This window comes from Silurus aristotelis (assembly GCF_946808225.1).
Source record: "Silurus aristotelis genome assembly, chromosome: 13".
NCBI lineage: Eukaryota > Metazoa > Chordata > Actinopteri > Siluriformes > Siluridae > Silurus > Silurus aristotelis.
In genome coordinates this window covers 24,127,679-24,149,708 of record NC_139586.1, presented here as the reverse complement: position 1 = coordinate 24,149,708, position 22,030 = coordinate 24,127,679, and the positions used below count along the sequence as shown (strand labels likewise).

Below are 22,030 nucleotides of genomic sequence, written 5' to 3'. Positions count from 1 at the left end.
GATTATTTTCCTTTAACAGCAAAATGTTTTTTTTCCAAAGCAATTTGTCAATAATTGCAGTTTTGAATTAATCTGCAAGCACTAATACCTTAGAAGACAAGTGACAAATGGTGGTATATTAAATGAGTAATGTTTTAAATAAAAATGAAATTTTTGTAAATCATATACAATCCATGTAATCTAAGCATAATCAATATGCTTAATAAATGACTGAACAATGGGCTGATATTAAATAAAGACAAACTTACAATCAGTGATATCATGAAATTTAATTTCAAAATCTAATGGTCGTGAATGTTTCGAGAAAAAAGGGGAATGAGCCATCATGGCCATTTCACAACATACGCAAGTTGCACTAAAGCTGAAGACCTGAAATGCCAGGAGAAATATATACAACTGAGTCCAGTGCAAATAAATTCATTAATCAAGTCTGAAACTTAACTAAGACTAAGACCACTAGATGGTGCAACGGTGCAGCTGTGTGTACTAGTATAAAGCCATAGAGAGGGGGATTTGTTTTTTTATTGCCACATGTACATTATATCACAGTAAAATTCTTTCCTCGCATATGGGTTCAAGGACCCAAGAGAAGCTTGAACCCCTGACCTTCCAATCAGTAACCCAGAGCCTCAACTCCTGAGCTACCACTTCCCCTAAGCAGAAATGTAATAATAAAATGTCAAAACTCATAACAGCAAAAACCCTTTTTAAATAGAGTTTAGGTTTAAGGTTCACTTGTGGGAGTAGTTATTCAACCCAAAATCTATCTATCTATCTATCTATCTATCTATCTATCTATCTATCTATCTATCTATCTATCTATCTATCTATCTATCTATCTATCTATCTATCTATCTATCTATCTATCTATTAGCTGTGTACAGTATCTGGTCTTGTCTTGTCTTGTCAAGTCAGAGCTCTGTACAGGCTACTCAAGTTCTTTCACTCCAATCTTGACAAGCCATTTCGTTATAGATTTCTCTTTGTGCATTGTAATGATGAAACAGGTTTGAACCTTTTGGTTCCAGTGACGTGACATTTCAAAGCTGCAGTGTCCAAAGACATTCTATACAATTGTGTAGATCCACCTTTGTGGTCATAGTTTTGCGAAGAACCACATATGGGTGTGATGGCCAGGTGTCCATGTATTGAACATAAGGCCATATAGTGTATCTTTATCCATCTATTGTGGGGGGTTTTGCTTTCTTCATTGTACTTTTACTCATTGCATGTATCATGTCATGTCTTTATGGCCTACTATGAAAATCTCTTCACTATCCAAATAAAAGGGTTGGTGTATGGATTTTTGTAAAAGTTAAAGCCCAGAAGGTGTAACTGTAATGCGACGTGTTACCTAAAACGAGTTTAACTTCCTGTTCGTCACATATATTCTACCCTCCAGTACAATTTTTATTGACTTGGAGATTTAATTCCAAATTGCACTTTAGAGATTATGGGGGCTTGTAACCTCCCATCACCTTACTAACACAGTTTACCATGTTTTTTTTTTTCAGTTTTTCACACTATAGATGAAATCAGGTGGCTACTTATGGAACATACACAGTAATGCAATAATTGTAGTATTGATATTATTATTACAAATCTACAATGTAGTACTCTTGTTTAGGTAATACAGAGTGGGGCTAAATCCCAAAAGATTTTTTTGAGACATATAGTGCAGTTAACCCAGTATTTAAGCCCTATATTCAATTCAATTCAATTCATTTTTATTTGGATAGCGCTTTTAACAATGAACATTGTCTCAAAGCAGCTTTACACAGACTCAAGAGGGAACCCATCCTCATCTGGGTTGCACCGAATGTCCATTTATTGCAGATATAAAATGTTGCGGGGTAGAGTGATGGTGATCAGGAGCAAACTGTAGTCCCGAGTCAATGTAGCAGTCTGTTGACATTAACTACAGCCCAAATCCATCCTCAAAGCTCCCGTTCTTACCCAGGAATTTCAAGGAACCACCCAAGGCGTTGATGAGAAACCGTCCCCAGCTGCACAGAGTGGCCCCCAATCGAAGAGAACACTATCCAGAGGCAGGCCTGGACGAAGTGGGAAGATCCACGGAGAGAAGAGGGGCAGGAACAGTGGTTACTGGAACCTCAGGAGCATGTTTAACTCGACAGAGAGAAAGAGAGAGAGAGAAGAGGGGTGACAGGAAGAGAAGGATATGGACTATTATGTGTCCTTGTTGTTGTATGAAAGAGAGAGTGTGACTGTGTAGTTGAATGTGACTGTGCAGTTGGGAAGGCAAGTCTCCGGCAAGACTCGATATGGCAGCATAGCTAAAAGGAAGAACCAGAAGGTAACCGACATAAAGGATCTCTGGGATAAGAAACGACCCACCACATCACCATCAACAAACCCGAGTGAACGTGTGAGAGTGAGGGAACGACAGCATACCAGTATCCCAGTTCACCAAACACTCTATATCCATGTTCCCTCCAGATCTGCTCCTTAACGTAAGAAACATCTACTGATAAAAGACTTGACTAAATAAATACGTTTTTAACCTCGACTTGAACTATATTATGCATTACTCTTCCAAATGACTTTTTTAAGGTCATATTTTAAACAATTCATAATTAAAAATAACATCGTACCAGATACATAGTGTGAGAAACATAGTGTGAGAAACATAGTGTGAGAAAATCCACCGTTTTCACAGAACATAATGTGGCCCATTACATTGATACTGTGAGGAAAGAGCCAAAAACAGAAAAGAGGAACTGTCGGCAAAAATAGATGCCAGTAACTGATGTAACACTACCCCAACATGTAATTTCTCTCAAATCTATACAAGGAATAAAAAACACTCTAATTTTGCTGTTGTAGCAAAATAATTATTAAAAAAGTGGTGCTAAGTACAAGGTAGCGTTAACACTGTTATTACCCCAAAGGACTGTTCAGCTCATATAACAGCATATCCCCCAGTGTTCTACAGCAATTTAACAATAATTAAAGAATGACACTTCATATTTAAAAAAATATATATATTTCTAGTTACGTTTAATTCTCTGTGCAACAAATTAGCTCCTGTACTCACTTATCTGCAGCAATATTGAATGAAAGTAAAAAGATACACAATTATAATGTTGTATAAGAATATAAATGATATATAAAGGGGAAATTGGGTGTCATGGTAATACATAGTACGTTGAGATTTTGCGAAATAAGCTTTTTTTCTTGCTATTTTTGATCAATATTAAACATTTTACAAACAACTATTATTTTGCTATATTGCTATATTTGCTATATTACTATAATAACTAACTTTATTTTGTGTATTTGTTTAAAACCTTTCGTTAATATTAACATTTCATTTCTTAAAAATACCTCCACGTCATTTAGCCTCTTGTGCGCATCATAAAACGAACAAACACTGGTACAGTACAGTAAAAGTGTAAATCCTGTTCGGTCTCATGCAATCAATATAAATCAAATATGCAAACAAATAAATACATTTGTGCTGCTGAAATTCATATATACCATAGAGAAGAAATTCAACCTTGCACATTTTCAATCATTGTAAATTCAAACCGTAGTTTATATCAGGAAATACTGAAACTGTGCACCATCATACTGACAACACGACTGAACATTTTTTCTCAAGGATTTTGAGAAAAGTACATCAAGGATTTTGAGAAAAGCATTTGAAAATGCACTTACTGGTTTGCAAATATTAAGGATAATTTAAGAAATTCTCCAAAGCAACTGAGAAAAACTGTATAGGCCAAAGGATAAATTATTATTCATTATTTTATATTAAAGTTTTTTGTTTTTTTTTTGCAGAGATATTGAAGTGGTATTCCAAAAGTGCTGACTTTGCACTACTTTTTATTTTGATCAGCATTACAAAAAGCCTTTAAAAAACAGCATATGTGGTTTTGAATGTTCTTTAATAAATTATAATAATAATTGTATAATATAGAGTATATTGTTTACTGATTTATAATATCCTACTTTTTCATATCTCCTCTCACACCGCAACGTGTAATAGTTTACGGATTTTCACAGTTGCTTCGGAGCGTTTCTCAGATTAGAAATGAAATTCTCAAAACTCCTTGTTCGACCTCCACATCATTTAGTCATTTCTGCTCATCATAAAAATATTTCTTGTTGCTTTGATCAAATTGCGAAAGCTTTTGTACATTTATTTACTTCTTTTTAATTGTGTACAAGTGTCTGCTGTTTCCTACATTATCAGTTGTTTATGTTCATGTTGATCAAAATATATTATACTGGTTTCACCTAAAAAATTTTAACCCCCAAAACATCTCAGCATCAGTTCAATGCATAAGTCATTGACTGCAAAATGAATAAAACAGTTGTCAAAATCTGTCATCTAAAATTTCTATTAAACTTTTTTTTGTAAATGTGTTGAATTGATGAACTGTGCAGATGAATCTTGAATGTCACTAATGAAGGCGAGTGAACAGAATCAGATCAACCAATAATCAACTAGTTCTCTAAAACAGGTCAAAGGTGAATCTTGTGAACATTCAAGTGGAGAGTGAATACAGACAGAGCAAAACAAAGAATTATACAATATAAAAATGGATGAACAACTAAGAAACAAACAAACACTTGTAAAAGTGTGAATCCTGTCCGGTCTCTTGCAATCAATATAAATAAAAAATGCAATCAAATAAATTATTTTGTGCTGCTGAAATTCACAGATGGCGCACAGAAGGAAGTCAAATTTTGTGCATTTTCAGTCACTGTGATCCACACCATAGTTTATCAAGAAATCCTGAATCTGTGCTCCATCATGCCTAAACATCTTGATGGAAATGAGATGTTCATTGACACACTTACTTTTAAGAAATGAACTAATGATTTTTAGAAAAGTACAGGCTTACAATGTATTGTGCTCCAATGTATTGTGCTGTTTAGAACTGTATTGTGCAATGTAAGAAATCCAATGTATTGTGCTGTTTGCACACATTGTTTAAAAATTCACTTACTGGTTTTGCAAATATTAAAGATGATTAGAGAAAAACTGTAATGAACGCCTAACTTCCCTCTAGACTTTTTAGCAAAACTCGATTGGCTGAGCGGAGCTGTCAATCATTCTATCTCCGCCCCTTGTTTAAATAAGGGGGCGTGGCTGCTGCTCCTCATTCGACTACAACTCAACATGGCGTCGCAGCGCATCGACGGAGCGAAAACGATGGAAAACCCGAGCGCAACTTCATCCCATCCCGGTTTCAGCAGCGAGAAATACTCTTTACTAGTGGTAGTCGGGGAGCATACCGCTGCCGGCTCTGTCGAGTACTTAGTTTCGGAGATTGAACGAGGTAAAGTTGTTTTTTTCTCTTGATAAATCTTTGCAGTGCTTTCTTCGGGTTTTTGGGGCTGATCCGATTTACCACTGAAGAGTTAACAGCTCACTTTTGAACAAGAACAGCTCCCTTTTTCACTAATCATACTCTCAAACATGCCTTAACAAGAATTTTGAGGTTAATGTCTGAATCCTAAATGCGTCTTAATTTCTGTTTAGTGCACTAAAGGCGAAGCACACTATGTAGTGCACATACCCTGGGCCCTAGTAAGTCTGGAGCAGGAGTCATGATGCATTAGTTTTGTAGGGTACTTAAAATTTGTGATTCAACCAATGCCCTCTTTGGACTTTTGCATTTCACAAGAGAAATCAAACTTTCAGGGCTGTTTGTGAATGTCTATGCGTATTATGAATGCATGTATAAAGATTTTTGGGAAGCCATTCACATTTTTGATGATTCATCCTGTACTAGTCTTGTGTCCATCCAATTAAACGCTCTGTTGAACATGTAAGTCCCGCCCACTTTTGTCCTGGTGGTGTTGTGGGTTTACATTACATTGTATGCCGTTTGGCAGACGCCTTTATCCAAAGCGACTTATCTCATTTATACAGTTGAGGGTTAAGGGCCTTGTTTAAGGCTCCTGCTATGGCTGCATAGTGTGGTAGGGATTTGAACTCCAAACCTTCTGATCAGAAGTCCACCCACTGAGATGCCACCTTCTCATACGCTGATAAATGCTTCAGCATGAGTCAGTGATAGTTTTATCTACCACTTTCATCACCTCCATCAATGCTGAATTATGTATGAATGGAAAAAGTTTATTTCTCTTATTATCTTGAACTTTCAATGTTCAGGTTCCTCATGAATGAGCACTTCTTTGAACCCTGGCCCCAGTTTTCCATTTTATAGGCTGAGGATGCTGAGGAAAAGAAATAGGGCTATATAATGGCAAACCAAGTGAAGCTACCAGTCTTGTGTTAATCGAATTAACCGCTTTGAGGTTTATATCTGTGTGCCTCCTCAAAGTGATTGAGAATTCTGTTGGTGTTTCTCGGTCATTATACTTTTTTTTTTTTTTTTTTTTTTTTTACTTCTCATAGATGTCAAATGTCTCTTGGTGACGACGCCGTGTTCATTTTTTTTGTCGCCTTGAACCTTCTGATCAGTAACCCAGCCTTAACCACTGAGCTACCACTCCCCTGAACAGGGTTTGTCAGCCAAATGACGAAGATGATATAGAATAGCATCTGTGTGTGACAAATAAAGGCTAGAATAGCCTTTATTTGTCACACATACAGTACAGCACAGTGAAGTTCTTTTCTTCACATATAGAGGATAGGGGGCAGGGTCATGAAACAGACCCCTGGGTTTAGGGTGATACAAGGGCGTGAGCCGCTGACTGTACGATCAGTAATCACTTAACCACTATGCTACTATACCCCTGAAGAACTACAACAGATCAGGCATCGGGAACTTCTTAAATCGGTTATATCCTTTTTAGGCGTAAATGATTCTAATTCATTGTATATGAAGAAAACTTTTTTTTTTTGTATTATCATCCTAAACTTTGTTTGTCTTCCTGGTTCCTCTTTAATGAGCACTTCTTGAAAACCTGGGCCTAATTTTTCATATTCTTATTTTTAAGGATGCTGGAAAAAAAAAAATTGGACAAATTACAGACCAAGTGCCTCTACACACACAGGCTGTAAATGCAGTGCACCCATTTCCCGTCGCAGTTCTTTTGGGAAACTGCTGAGTCGACGTGTCTCCTGCATGACCGCACAGGTCTGATAATGAACAGCAGAAGTGCTGAAGCTGAGCCACTTGAAAATAATTATAACCATTTGGTTGAACGCAACCGTCATACACAATATTCAAACCACAGCGACCCTCAGCACGATGAAAAGGCGAAGAAGAAAGGGGATGGAATGGGGTAGAGGAATAGATGTAGGAACAATAGGAACAGGAAGAGAGAGATGGGAGAGGGTGAGGTGGCAGAAAAGACAGTAGAGAACGAGAATGGAAGAGAAGAAGAGACGGGTAGGGAGAGTTAGATATTTGGAGGAGAGAGATGTGAGATTAAAGCTGTTGCTATAAATACTGCAGTTGGCCTGCGTCACACTGCCTGGTCTGAAGAAGAGCGAACACGACTTTGTCCTCCATGTTTTATTGAAGCTCCGCCTCCTACAGGCCAGTTGGAGAGGCGAGTACCACATTCAGGCAGGTTGAATGAGAAATTTTTCTAATTCAATTAGAAATTAGTATTTTTCCCAGAGCAATTTAACGTCAGGGTTCTTTAGACACATCATTGTGACCTAATGAGCTCAGAGTGCTCCATTACAGCAGGGGGTGCTAATTGAAATGAGTTGCTTGACAATGCCCCTTTTTCTAACGAACAACCACATGCTTTGGTGTAAAGTGTGTGTATGGCGAGGGATCAAATTCTCCACATGGCGTCAGTTTACGTGTATACACATTGTATCGCCTACGTAGTTATGTCGTTGTATTGTTTACGCAAAAATCTTGATATTGTTTTTGCAGAAAATTTATATTGTTTGCTTAGTTCATTCATATTGTTAACGGAGAAGCACAATACTGTTTGCTCCTAGACGTCGTATTGTTTATGCAGAGATGTAACGTTAACGCGGGAACTCCATATTGTTTACAAAGTGTCATCGTATTGTTTTTGAGGAGACGATTTATTGTTTACACACCGACATCGTATTGTTTACATGGAGACGTATTGTTTGCCCGGAGACATTTGATCGTTTGCGCGAGAACGGCGAGCTGTTTGCGCAGGAACGCCGAGCTGTTTGCGCGGGAACGTCGCGCTGTTTGGGCGGGAACGTCGCGCTGTTTGGGCGGGAACGTCGCGCTGTTTGGGCGGGAACGTCGCGCTGTTTGCATGGGAACTACGTGTTTTTTAGGTGGAAACGATGCTTTTTTTTAGACGGAACAACGATTTTTGGTGAAGTTGTCGCATTGTTTTTGCGTAAACGTTGTTGTTTTGTCGCGAAGGCGGCTTAACATTTGCTTGAAGAAGTCGTATCGTTTGCTCGGAGACGTTGTTTTACATAGTTAATACGTAATATGAATGTACGTAATTGCTCACGTAGATGACGTAGTTAATTCACGTTGCATATGCAGTTGATGCTGTTTATGCCGTTTCAGCGTATCACTCACGCAGACATAGTGGTCATAGTTATATTATGCCGTTTATACCGTTTTTGTTTTGTTTGTTTGAGTTCTCAGTATCATTGTTTACATTAATTTCTTCTGTAATAAACTCGTGTTATTGGTGGAAGCCAGCTATCATGTGTCATCTCCGTATGAAGAGTGTGGAGGCGTTAAGCTGCAGCAGGCAGGCGATTCGGCTTCCTCATTGTGCTTCGATCATTAGTTCAAAGTCCAGCAGCATGTAAAGAGGAAGCAGAGTGTGTGTTAGTAGGGGTGTGTATCACTGCTCTGTCATGTCTTCAGATTGTTTTATGCCGCCTCTCTCGTCATACCTTCCTCCATTCTCCGATTCTCTGTCTTTATCTCTAAAGAACCGTGTGACTGACAGTGAAGACACACATCCTCTTAATGTGTGTATCTTAGTTTTACGTACTGACCACCATTTCCTCCTTTTCCTGGTCAGAAGACACCATTGCACAGATCGCACACAGAACTGCTCACACGTGACAGCAAGTGCAGAGCAGGACTGATTTTTTTTTTTTTTATTATTATTTTTATAACCACTTTCCTAAAAGAAAATTACAGGATGCCTGCTTTCATAATGCTTCACTCTTTAAAGGCTGAGTGAGGTTTTAAGCAGCGCGCTCAAAAAAAGGATGGAAGTGAACTGGCTTTTTGCGATTTGCATTGTGAAAACGTTTGTGCATGAATATCTGCACTCTCGCTCTGGTTTCAGCAGCAGTTGCTGTCAGTGTTTAATTAAATCCTTTCACTTCTCTGCCTTCATCCTCCGTGGAATGTTTGTTCTTTTTCCGTTCGCCCGGATACTGTTTATTTTTCTACTTTTCCTTCTTTCCTGTTTTGGTGTTTGCTCTGTGTTTTGAAATGATTCAGATCTGCTTACTGCATCAGGGATCTGAATGTTGGCCTGCTTTATTCATCTACCTTTTGTGAAAATATTGTGAAATGAGATCCTGTTTCATTAATTTTTTTGGTCGAGTCAGACAGTAAAGTAAAAAAAAAAGGAGCATGCTTCTGTGCGTTAGTTCACATAAAGGAGCCGTGCCTTCTTTACTCTGTCTTAGTATACATCTACCTCAATAAATCAATGATTTGTGCCCTCTGTACTTTCTCTGTAAAGGAGGCGTGGCCTCTGTACTTCCACCTCAGTAAAGGAAACGTGACCTCTGGACTTCCGCCTCAGTAAAGGAAACGGGGCCTCTGGACTTCCTCCTCAGTAAAAGAGGCGGGACCCAAACTTCCGTCTCATTAAAAGAGACGTGACCCCTGGATTTCCGTCTCGGTAGAGGAGGCGTGACATCTGGGTTTCCCTTCGCAGTAGAGGAGGCGTGACCTCTGTACTTCCGCCTCATTAAAGGAGGCGTGACTTCTGAACTTCTGTCACAGTAAAGGAGGCGAGACCTCTGGACTTCCGCCTCAGTAAAAGAGGCATGATTTTTGGACTTCCGTCTTGGTAAAGGAGACTTGACCTCTGTACTTCCGTCTCAGTAAAGGAGGCGTGACCTCTGGTTTGTACTTCCACCTCAATAAAGGAGGAGTGACTTCTGTACTTTAGTCTTAGTAAAGTTCCGCTTCTGAACTACTACTTCAGTAAGGGAAGTGTGTCTTCTGTACTTCTACCACAGTCAAAATGGTCCTGGCTCCTGTAGTTCAGTTACAACCAGGTTGGCCTGGCCTCTGTATATGACATTTGCTATAAGACACACAGAGGCCAAGTAGACTGTTCTAGTTATGGAGGCATAAACTTGTTTAGAGGAGACATGATCTCTTCCTTTTGTAATGAAAGGAGGTGTCCTCTTTATGCTTCAGAGCCCAAGAAGAAGAATACCTGGTCTTTCTGCCTGTCAGTATTAATAAATAGAGGTGTGGGAATTGTGCTTGTCAATTCGAATACAGGAAGCATGTCCTATGTAGCTATCAGTTAGTAGTCGTGTCCCTTTTTTATATGAGATTTATATACATGGATGAATCTCGCAGTAAACTGAAGTTTTATTCACTTTTTTTTTTTTTACACAAATTTTTGAATAAACACGTGTGTAGATGCGATGTTATTTTTTATTTTTATTTTCTTTTAATTATTTTTTTTGCAGTGCCTCAGGATGAGACATTTTCTGATATTTATTTCACAGTTTAATAAAAGTTGATAAGTTCAGCTTTTATCTCAGTTTGAAGATCGTTGGTAAAAATATTCTGCAGGTTTGCCTTCATGCAGCTTGTTTGAAATCAAACAAGTCATTTTGTTAAATACTGAAAACGTTGTGTTTCTCTTCTCTGGTGAATTACTGGTCGTCCAGCCGCAGCCCAGTCGAGTGTGTGTCTAGACACGAATTTAGGTTCAGAGCGAAATTTCTTCTTCTTTTTAGCATTGCTGTGGTGGAAATCAGCAGAAGAACAGAAAGTGGTTGTTGCCTCTAAGCTCGGAGGCAGCATATGACCTCATCAGGAAGTGAATAAATAGAAAACCTGTCACTTTGGCAGTGTGTTTTTACCAGACACGTCCTTGCTAAATACTTTCAGTCGACCTCGGATGGCTGTTACATCGTCTACCCTGTGCACTTTTCTTTTTCCACATTTCTGATGAAGCTTACAGATATTAAAAACTGATGAGGTCATATCTGTGTTTGTCCAATGTTGAACTGTACATTCAAACATTAGGGAACTGTTTGCCAAAGATTTGGCACAAATAGCATTGAAAATGTATTTAATTGTGAGCTAGCGCAGTGTGTGTCTGTGTGTGCTTCCTATATTTGGGAATAGAACTTGTATTGCCTTTCAGGTAAACTTTTATTGCACATCAGTTGCTTTATGGAAGATTAATTTTAATTGAATTTGATGAATTTGGTTACAATTTTTATAACTGCGACTCTGACAGTAATGCTGCTTTATTAGCATTTCTACATTTCGTAACACCTTATTAAGGGCTGCACACTTAAGAAACCCAGTTAAGACTCCAAACCTCTACACTACCACCACAACTGTGCCACCTACATCATCTGGAGCAGTTCAGAATCAATATTTGTCTAATAACATGACAAAACATTAAAAATTTAAATAAAATACAACCTACTCACCCGAGATGCAGACTCGTAATTTTTACCGCTCCTCTGAGGCTGTAAGCCAGCGGTAACGCTCGTATTTACTGGTCTGGAAGTGGAGAACAAACCCTTTCCAGGCCTAAGACAAGCTAGCTAGCTTCAGGGTTGGCCGACCTCCTCACGATGTCTAGCTTTTCTTGAAAATGTATTTGTGTGTCTAAGACCAAATCAATTTCTCTTCCCCCATAGGCATAAAAAAAGTCTAACTCAGATGTATTCATGTGTGCAGAGCCACACGTGTGTTTTGCCAGTCGAACTTGGCTGTAACAGTTTCCCTCTGACCAACCAATCAGAGGACGGGAAAATGCTGACACTATTCTGGGCCAGCTAGCTGCCCTGTGAGGCGAATATGAAATCTAATTGGTTAAAGAAACAGACCTGTTGCAAAATTTCTCTATGGCCAAAGAGCCAGCAGTACGTACTTTAAAGGCCCTGGACAGATTAGATTGACATGGCAGCACATAGAGACTGAAATCTGATTGGACAAAAAAAATCTAACATCCACATACACGTGCTGGAAGCAGTGCAGCCAAGAGAAACGCTACGATATGAAGAGAATAATAAACTGTTGGGAATAAATGTAAACAATTTCGTTGAACAAATATTAGAATTTAGGTTGTAAATGTAGGTCAGTGCTTCTGAAAGTGATTAGGCCAGCAGTGAAGGCTTTACTGGCCCTGACCGCCCACCACTGGGTATTGTAATGATTATTTCATCACGTAATCATATACTCATTCTTTTTTCTTTTTTTTTTTTAAAGAGCAATACTAACTATACAAGTGAAAATAAGACTGGTCTCTTAAAATTAATCAAGTAATTTGTTTCCTTTTTAAAAAAATAAATGTTATTGCTGAAATTGCACACGAATCTGTGAAAACTAAACCCATTTAGTGCATTTAATTGCTATATTACAGCAAAATACAAACATAAATAAAAAAATCATAAATGAAAATTAATTAAAAAAATTTAATAAAACTTTAAAAATTATAATTTCAAATAAATAAAAAAAAAGGGTAAAAGCACTATATGGTGTTTTCTTTGTTTCTATGATACCAAACTTTGGAAACTTTCTGCCGTTTTCTTTGGCCTGAATCTTCTCCTCGCCCCTCACTGTTTTCTTCCCGTTCCTCCATTTTTCATTCTGCAGCGTCTTCTGTGTTACCCGTACAGAGCGCTCCAGAGTTTAGCGGGTGGTGCGTCAGTAATAATAGTCTGTGGGGAAACGCAGTGCTCCGTGTGTAGTTAAATGAACTAACCGAAAGATTTGCCTTGATGCTTTTTTGAATTCGAATTACTTGTCACTCGAGGAATCGTTTCAGCTCTAGACTGCACAACATAAATCTTTCTTTAAAAAGCATGTAAAACATTTAATAACATGATTTTGGCTTTAATGACAGCAAGTTTCAGTCAGTCTCAAGAGCTAGTCACCTACAGTGATTGTCCTACAATCTTAAGCAGTTCTCAGAGGTGTTGAGTGCTTGTTGGCTGCTTTTCCTTTACTCTCCAGTCCAACTCATCTTAAACCATCTAAACTGAGTTACCAGTACGTCGGCAACCTGTCCAACCCAAGAACTAAAAATTTATTGTAATGTAATGCATTTTAACTATGTTTACATAATATTTTTATTTTAATAGGCTAAATGACAATCCTCAAAACACATTCAAATCATAATTGAGCAGTAGCGGCTGCTGAGTATCAATTTAGTTGGGGCAGATTCTGAGTCATATCACAGGCAATATGACTAAACTATAATTTACTGCTAATAGCCCAGGTTTTACATTCCAATGTGGCGGAATTCAAATAAAAATCCACCGCTTTTCCTCCTTTCTGGCGGCTCCATCCTCAGCATTCTCCTACTGATGTACCCCATGTCTCTCCTCTGAACATGTCCACACCATCTTAATCTCGCCTCCCTCCCCTTGTCTCCAAAATGTCCCACATGCGCTGTCCCTCTAATAAACACATTTCTAATCCTGTCCATCCTCGTCACTCCCAACGAAAAACCTCAACATCTTCAGCTCTGCTACCTCCAGCTCCACCTCCTGTCTTTTACTCAATGCCACAGTCTCTAAACCATACAACATCGCAGGTCTCACCACAGTCCTATAAACTAAAGCTTTTTCCTAATGACCGTGTAATAAAGGGAACTCATCTTCATCTGGGTGGCAACAAATGGCCATTCGTTATAGTTCCATCATTGTTGAAATGTACTGTTCAGTGATGGACACTTAAATACAGAACTCTTCATGCAAATTTTGGTCCTAAGCCATCAAAGCAGACTGTTGATATTAATTACAGTTCAAATCCATCCTCGTAGTTGACGAGTTGTTCAGAAACGTCACCGATCTTCAGGCTGTTCGTGAGGAACCATCCTTAGCTGCTTTGAGTGGTCTTCAGTTGGAGAGAACTCCATCCGGAGGTAGGGTGTCGAGCTAATTCAGTCGGATCCGAAAAGAAAAAAGAGACAGGAACACTGGTCAGTAGTACAAAGAGCATGAGGGGAAGGGGAGATATGTGTTTAGGATGCAAGTAGTGACTCAGGAAGGTCTAGCACAGACAACTCGAGAAACTGGTATTGTGTCTTCATAAATAAGGATAAGTTTCTGTCATATTGCTCAGATATTACAACCTTCCGGTTTATTGAACAATAATCATTTATATGGTAAAAACAGCGTGTGATACCTGGTGTGATTTCTCCGAACATTTTGTTGCTTCACTTCTGTTTGATTAAATATGATGCTGGGGATGAAATGAACATGTTTACCTCAGAAAAACATTTGACTATATATATTTGATTCAAGCACAGCAAAGCTGTTTTTACAAATTACACGTTGATGCGATGATGGGAATGAATTATAAATATTTTTTTTTCCCCTCATGGTAAACAGTTTCCCAGTCTCACACAAAGTGTTTTAAGAGCAGATCGGTGGTTATAATGACGCTCTTTGTGCTTTGAGACCCTCTGGTTGTCTCATTGATACAGCTCCTGCTTTATTCAGAGGAGAAATGTTTACTGTGGAGGATAAAAGCCTGTTGATACTGCCGCTTGCTCCACCCGCTACACCGCCGGTGTAATTACTCTGCACTCTGAGGTCACACTGACAATTACATTTCATTATCCCATGCTGAGAGCCAAAGGCCACGGTCTGGCAGGATATAGAGACGTCCAACACACAGCGTCCTGGAGCTAATTTTATCCAGTTGAAGGATTGTACCTTTTTCCTACAGAAAAAAAAAAATCCCCCAAGAGATTTTTTGTGCAAATATCTTCATTATCAGTATTCATCAATGAAACAGATTTAATTTAGTTTCTCAGACTTTACTCTTAATTCTTTGAATTCTGTGTGATTGGAGATGATTCGCCGACAAATATGTTCTTGTGTAATAAATATTCTTAGCGTATCCAGAAGCACAGGAGCACAGTCATGCTGGAACAGGTTTGGGTCGAACTTTGTGGTAACAGTTTGTGGAAGAACCACATATGATGTAAAAAAGTCAGGTGGTTCATTACTTTTGTCTATACTGTGTAAGTGTTTATCACATATAAAACCCTCTGAATCATTTATTAAAACCCATCAACAGCTGGGAGTTATTGTTGCCACCCCACATCCTCACCCATCAATATGAGGCCCCTAAAGCTTGTAGCAGCCGTCCTTCTGCTCCGTTCGGGGAAACGTCGGTTCTATATTTGGTGTTTCTGCATGCGACTGCTGCAGTCTCTGGGAACGTGAACTCTGAGCATGAATAATTGACCCCAGTAGGCTTAATGCGCTCTAACAAATCTGTCACTGTCATTTCTCTGCTCTGGATGTAGGTATCCGCTCCTGGGACGTGGACCCGTCCTCCTGCAATTTAGACGAGCAGCTCAAACTCTTCGTCTCCAGACACTCTGCATTCTTCTCCGAGGAGCTCAAAGGTACGAGCTGAAACGTGTAACAAGCTTTGCTTATTTTCATGTAGAAGCACACAGTTATCACTTAAAAACAAAAAAACTCTGCCTTTCCACCCCTGTTTGAGTCAGACATCATATGAAACTGTAAGTATTTGGATGCTTTAATATTATGACTTTCTGGAAGCTCCGCCTTATTTTTCATAATTTTTATTAAACATTTTTAGTCTGGTCCTTTCTCAAGGTGAACGCAGAATGTCTTGCTCTTTAATCCGAACTAAAATATATTCGTGTGTTTGACTTTGATAAGGTTAGACATGTTATCATTGTTTCATCGGTTAGCTGATTTTTTTTATTTTTATTTTTTTTACCATTTGCCCTACGATGGTCAAAAATGGTGTCATGTTAAAGAAAAAATATGCAGATGAGTCATATTTCGAGATAATTCTAATGATGATTAATGTTACCCTGTACCACTCAGACATGTTTATATGGCACAGTAGAAACCTGTGTGTGTGTGTGTGTGTGTGTGTACACAGGGTTTTACAGTAACCACCAGGCTTTTGGAGGAGATTATGATGTTAGAAACTAGAAATATTTACATGCACACATTGTTATTCGTTTCTGGAGTCTTAATTGTTGAGGAGGAGACAATGAAAGCGATCATAACAGCAACAAACAAGCATTAGATTCTCCTGGTGATTACATCAACATGCCGTATCTACACACACACACACACCAGTACATTAGACAAGTGATCTGTCAATGTATTATATCCATAATGTTTTGCACCACTGTTCTTTGCTTCGGAAGTCTAAACAACAATCGTAATTTTTTTTCTTATTTATGTGTATATATTTGGACTTTCCATTCAACATTTAGACCCCATTTCCGGTTATAATATCCTCCATTTTTCTGGGACGTTCCACTAGGTTTCGAAGTGTATTTCCACAGATTTGTGCTTATCCCACCACAAGGGTGTTAGTAAAGTCAGGACCTGATGTAGGCAAGGCGAGGAGGCATATAGGTGCAGTCGGCATTCCAATTCATCCCAAAATGTATAATAGGGTTGTGTCAGAGCTCAATAGCAGGTCACTCGAGATGTTTCATACTTACATGGATCTGGCTTTATCAAATAGCTTTACAGGTACGAACTCACCAGGACTTGAGTATTTTTCAAAGGAATTCATTGCAGCCGTTTCGCAAGCTTATGGCAGTGTGAAGTTTTATTTTAATCCAGTGCTTTGCAAAAAATAGCCCTGGGGCACATATGTTGATATTTTGAATCAGTTACGATCCATAGCGCCATTTCTTAATGATGATTGTGACTCCTCTTTATGAAACATCAGAACAAACTGTTGTGTTGTTTGTATTAAATATACAAAGTTTTGAGGCCATAATTATGGCATTTGACAGTAAATGTTGAAATGGTTATTTCCTTTACTAGCCGTAAGGAATTTTTTAATTTTTTACACTGTTCTTTAGTCATCACTCACAGTTGATGCAATGCCTACATTTTAGATAGTAGATTATTCTGCTTCCCTGATGTAGCACTGGAGTGGGTTTAGTAATAGATAATGCATCAAAAATCTATCACAATACCAAGTTGCATTTCTGTAATATTTAGTTACACGCTTGTAATAACCTGTTTATTAAAAACCTGTGGAAAATTGTGTTCAATACTTAAAAAAAAATAAAAAATAATAATTAAAATTAAAATAAACAAAAAAAAAAACTGTTTTTGGTTTTTGGACAAAAATCTTTAACCTCCATCCATCCATCCATCCATCCATCCATCCATCCATCCATCCATCGCCATACAAGTTAACAATGTGATGCATCGATAAAAAAAAAAAAAAAGTACAACAGATACCAGTTGGCATTTGTATCGCAATGCATAATTTTTTTTTACATATTTGCATCGGTAAAAGCCAATTAATTTATATATAATTATTTGCCATGTAGGTAAATTTATGATTTGCTGTTTGTCTAAACCCAAGCATTTTCGAATTAAAATCGTTTGTGTAATATATATATATATATATATATATATATATATATATATATATATATATACACACACACACACACACGTCAACTCAGAGATGTGTCTTGGGACCAAATTAGTCTTGCTATGTATATTATAGTCCTATCACCCAACCCTTGGGGGGAAAATGGGTGTAGTGGATTGAAAGATTGGGATCTATGGGATGTGGTTTGAAAGATAAGAATGGACCTGGAGAAAAGAAAGGAAGTAAAAATTTGAGCAGCTGATGGTGCAGCTGTACTTCCCCACCTTTAAATCACCATCTAATGCTGGATTACGAACACATGGCACACGACTTAAATTCTCTAAGATGATGAGATGACTGTTTATCAGCTACTTCAGCTTCTAAAGGAAAGAGAATGTTACAGAGAATAAACGTATTCATTCAATTAAACATACGAAATGAAACCCAAGACAAAGTGCATGAGCGACATCCAGTGAAACATTTCTTCTACGCCCCTGGTATAATATCTGCCTCTATTGATCTGACCAACTGCCTGTCCAGTTAGACCTGGCTTTTTTTTGTGTTTTACTGGTTAATTGTGATCGTTTTTTATACACCGTTTGTGCTGGAGGAAGAGAGTCATGCCCGTATATTGTCAGGTTTCAGGCAGAAATGTCCTGTACGGATCATTTCCTATGTTTTAATTGCATGGTCTGCTAGCAAAACTTGACTCACCATGATCACACTACACTTCTCATTTCATTGACTCCCATGTGTACAGCTGAGACCGGAAACACACACACACACACACACACACAGTACAACAAAGTGAGAATTCGTATCACATGAAGACAAGTGACCGATAGATCAACACAGCGTCCGGTTTTATACAACAACTTTATTATAATATGAAATCAACATAAAAATAAACTGCTCCTTGTTTGAACAAATGGTACTTGAACAAATATAAACATTTAACATCGTCATATCATTGTCATACCGCTGAAATTATCTCGAAAAAGGTCACATGCTGAAAGTCTTGTGTGACTGTAGCTTAAAAAAATGACTAAAAACAGCTGATTTCTTCTCTGCTGCTAGAACATCAGCTTTATCAATTACCTATTTTTCAACCAGAGCAATGACAGATGAGAGGTTCGCTTTCCTTGCTGTCTGGGATGCATCAAGACCCCTTTGCATTCACACTGCAAATGAAATGTGGTCATATACCACCCAGTTCACCTCTAAAGGAACTTTAAGTGATTTAAGAGGGTCAATACATCTCTTGGGACATACATCTAGTTCTCACCTGTACTTTCCACCTAAGATCAGATTACTTGGGTCACATAATTACTCATTTACAGTCAGCATTACTCATGCAGGCGGAACGTCCACATTTACGGTATTTGGCAGACACCCTTATAATGATCTCATTTGCTACCAGTGGTGCTATTCCAACCACGTGTGTTACCACACGTCTACGAAGTAAAAACAAGGAGCACACGTGAAATTCTGCATGAAACTGGTCAAATCTTTACTTTTGACATTTGAGTGGCACACAAGCTTCATGAACATCACTGGAAGACAACAAGAGATCGGGAAGACCCTCAACAATACACGCGATCTCACTTCCACACCCACCCTACTCGCCAGACACCGTTTTGTCACCGTTGCGGCGATCCAGTACGAATCGCAGAAGGTGCTTGACACTCTTCCGAAAAGAAGACCTCTAGGACATATTTCAGAAGTGGCAGGAACGCTGGAAACGCTGTATTGCTTTGCAAGGGGACTATTTTGATGGCGATGGCATGTAAACTTAGATAAAGTATTTTTTTGTAAACAGAGCTTGTGTCAACACTTTTTAAAACCATTTCATACAACTAGTAGGTTTGAGTTGAGGGCCTTGCTTAAGGGCCCAGCAGCGGCAGCCTGGCAGTGCCAGGATTTAAACTGATCATCTTCCATTACAAACTTTTGACCACTAAGCCGCCACTTCCCCAAATCCATTCTCTTAATCACAAGGAGTTCACTTGCATTCTAACGTAACTGACACTGGAGACTCCTTCCATTAAATGTAACCATATAATTATACATATAATGTTTACACTGGTTGTTTTAATACATTTTGGTAGAGATGTGGTATAGAATATTGGGATGAGGATTGAGCAAGATTTAAAGGCAGTGTGGTATAAATGTAAAAAAAAAACAAAAAACAAAGCCTTTCTTGATGAAAGGACCTCAAGCGATTTCTGGTTCAGGCATCGACGCATAGAAATGTGAAATAGTTTTAAAAAGATGACGTGCATTAAATCATGTGTTTCACCATCCATGGAGAAATGAAATCATTTGGTTTGCATAGTTAGCAGGCTGCAGGGAAACTGCTGCTCTCATCTCACCTGATTGTGAAATGTTGCAACACTTTGTCACACAGATCTCTTCACAGACACTGTGTGTGTGTGTGTGTGTGTGTGTGTGTGTGTGTGTGTGTGTGTGTGTGTGTGTGTGTGTGTGTGTAATTTGGGACTAAACTCATATGACTGCCTTGAAAGTGTAAAAGAACAGGGTTCTTCTAACTAACAGCTGAGAGTATCATAAGATCAGCTGATTGAATTCGCCCTCTGTGGTTAGACATGCCATTAAACGTAGGGCTGTGTCTCAAATGGAGCATTATCAGGAATGGGCAAATGATACATTTGTCAGCTGAAGTTATAGCTAATGTAGTGTAACCAGGACATCTGTAGAATATAAACACCTGAAAATGGAAATGATTGAACCCAGAATGCTACTTTAAACAACGCAGAAGCCACAGCTAGCATTCTGGACAAGAAACACGCTAGTTTCCAGTTTATAGCGAACCCTCTTTAGTCAGCTAGCTGCATTACAGGCTAATTTCAGAGAACAAAAAATTGTGTATGGCTTGTATAACTTATGTTCTCTACTTTATCTCTAAAACTGCTTAAAGTAGTTTAAAGTAGTTATCTTTTTACTTTAGTTAAATGCTGCTAAAAGGAAATGAACCAAGTTAGTTGTGGCTTGTCGATCGATTGTAAATTGACTCATTTTATTCCGCTTCCCATCTTAATGCCTTTTTCCGTACAACTTAAGTTTCAGTGTTTTTCCATTTTTTATTTATTTTATTTTTTTATTTTATTTATAGGTAAGTTCAGGTAAAACTTTTTTATATACTATAAAATATTTAGCAAATAAAAAAAAAAATTTGGGGGATTTTTTTTAGCTTTGATTATGTAAAAAATTTATTAAAGATGGAAAAATAAAATAAGTTTTGACACTCAAGTATTCCATAGATGGCTTATTCCATGCATTCGAGCTTCTTCAGTCTGTTAACCTTGTAACCTTCTCAGACACACAGTGTATCCTGGATGTGTGTTGAGATTGGGGTGTGTGTGTGTGTCCTGTCCTACTCACTTCCATTCAGGAGGCTGAGTAACAGACGAACAGCTGCTAAGGAATGCATAACGTCAGACATTGCTTTCTCTATACTACACACACACACACACACACACACACACACACACCCACCCCATCTGTTTCCCTCTGTCTTTCATTTACACACTTTCCTACGAACCTGCACACACACGTTCTCGCATTATTGATGGCCAGACTGAACTAAGACCAAGCACATTCCAGGATGTCAGATTTCCATTTAGCCACTCACACAAAACTCCAAATGACAACTAGCTATGTCCCGCTGTCCTATGAGCAACAGACCGAACATGTGCAGTTGTCTTGGGAAAGCATGTGTGCCTATGCCTGACAATGCCTGTTTGGGTGGTAATGCATGATTTGGCCAATAGAAATTGTGAAGAATATTTGTTTATATGTTTATTTTTAATATAATTAATCCGAATGAACGAAACAGATTCTCTAAAATAAGGTCAAGGCCAAGCAAAGTGCATAAATGGTACACCATTGCATTTAGCCAAAGTGCATGTATCGATGATGACTGAGGTAAAAGGAATCTGAGCTTTGTATGGTGTATGAAACCAGGGGAAGGAATCTTCTGTCTCCTTAGATCTTGGGGTTGAACTTGTCTCTGAGTTTTTAATGTTTCTAATCTAATATTGTATCGAATTGCTGTCAGACTCTGTCGGAAAATTCCGAACGGTATTATCGATTGAAATATTAAGCGGACAGCAAAATATGCTCAGAGTGTGAGTGTGAAGGCCTCACAGCATAAGCAGTGTACACACTGGTGCACTACACACGGCTAATCAAAATTCCCTAATATGGGCTTTTAATTGTTTATTCATTCGTTCTGGCAGTACTTCGTTATTTGTGTGTGTTTTGTGTACGTGTCAGCGTGTCCTGTTACATTTTAGAGCTTGGTTGCTCCTGTAAAAACGTTCTGGGTCGCTTCATAAAAACAACCCGTGACTGTGTTTTCCCTTCATCACATCCAATAATATTATGTTATAGAGCTCTGACCTCAACCCTATTGAACATTATAACCCTGACTGCACCCAAGGCCACCTCACGTACCTGACTTTATTAACACCCTTGTAGATGAAAGCGCACAAATGTCCATAAGCACACTCCAAAAT

The 22,030-nt window shown here is 38.4% G+C and overlaps 1 protein-coding gene across 1 annotated transcript in view; it reads left to right on the top strand.

Moving 5' to 3' along the window:
* Positions 1-5,117: 5,117 nt before the first annotated feature.
* map1sa (microtubule-associated protein 1Sa) overlaps positions 5,118-22,030 on the top strand; it is a 28,593-nt gene continuing 11,680 nt past the window's right edge. The window contains exons 1-2 of the mRNA XM_083559015.1: positions 5,118-5,312; positions 15,406-15,507. Of these exons, the coding sequence (XP_083415141.1) occupies positions 5,153-5,312; positions 15,406-15,507 (262 nt within the window). The 5' untranslated portion in view covers positions 5,118-5,152. The remainder of the gene's footprint in view (positions 5,313-15,405; positions 15,508-22,030) is intronic.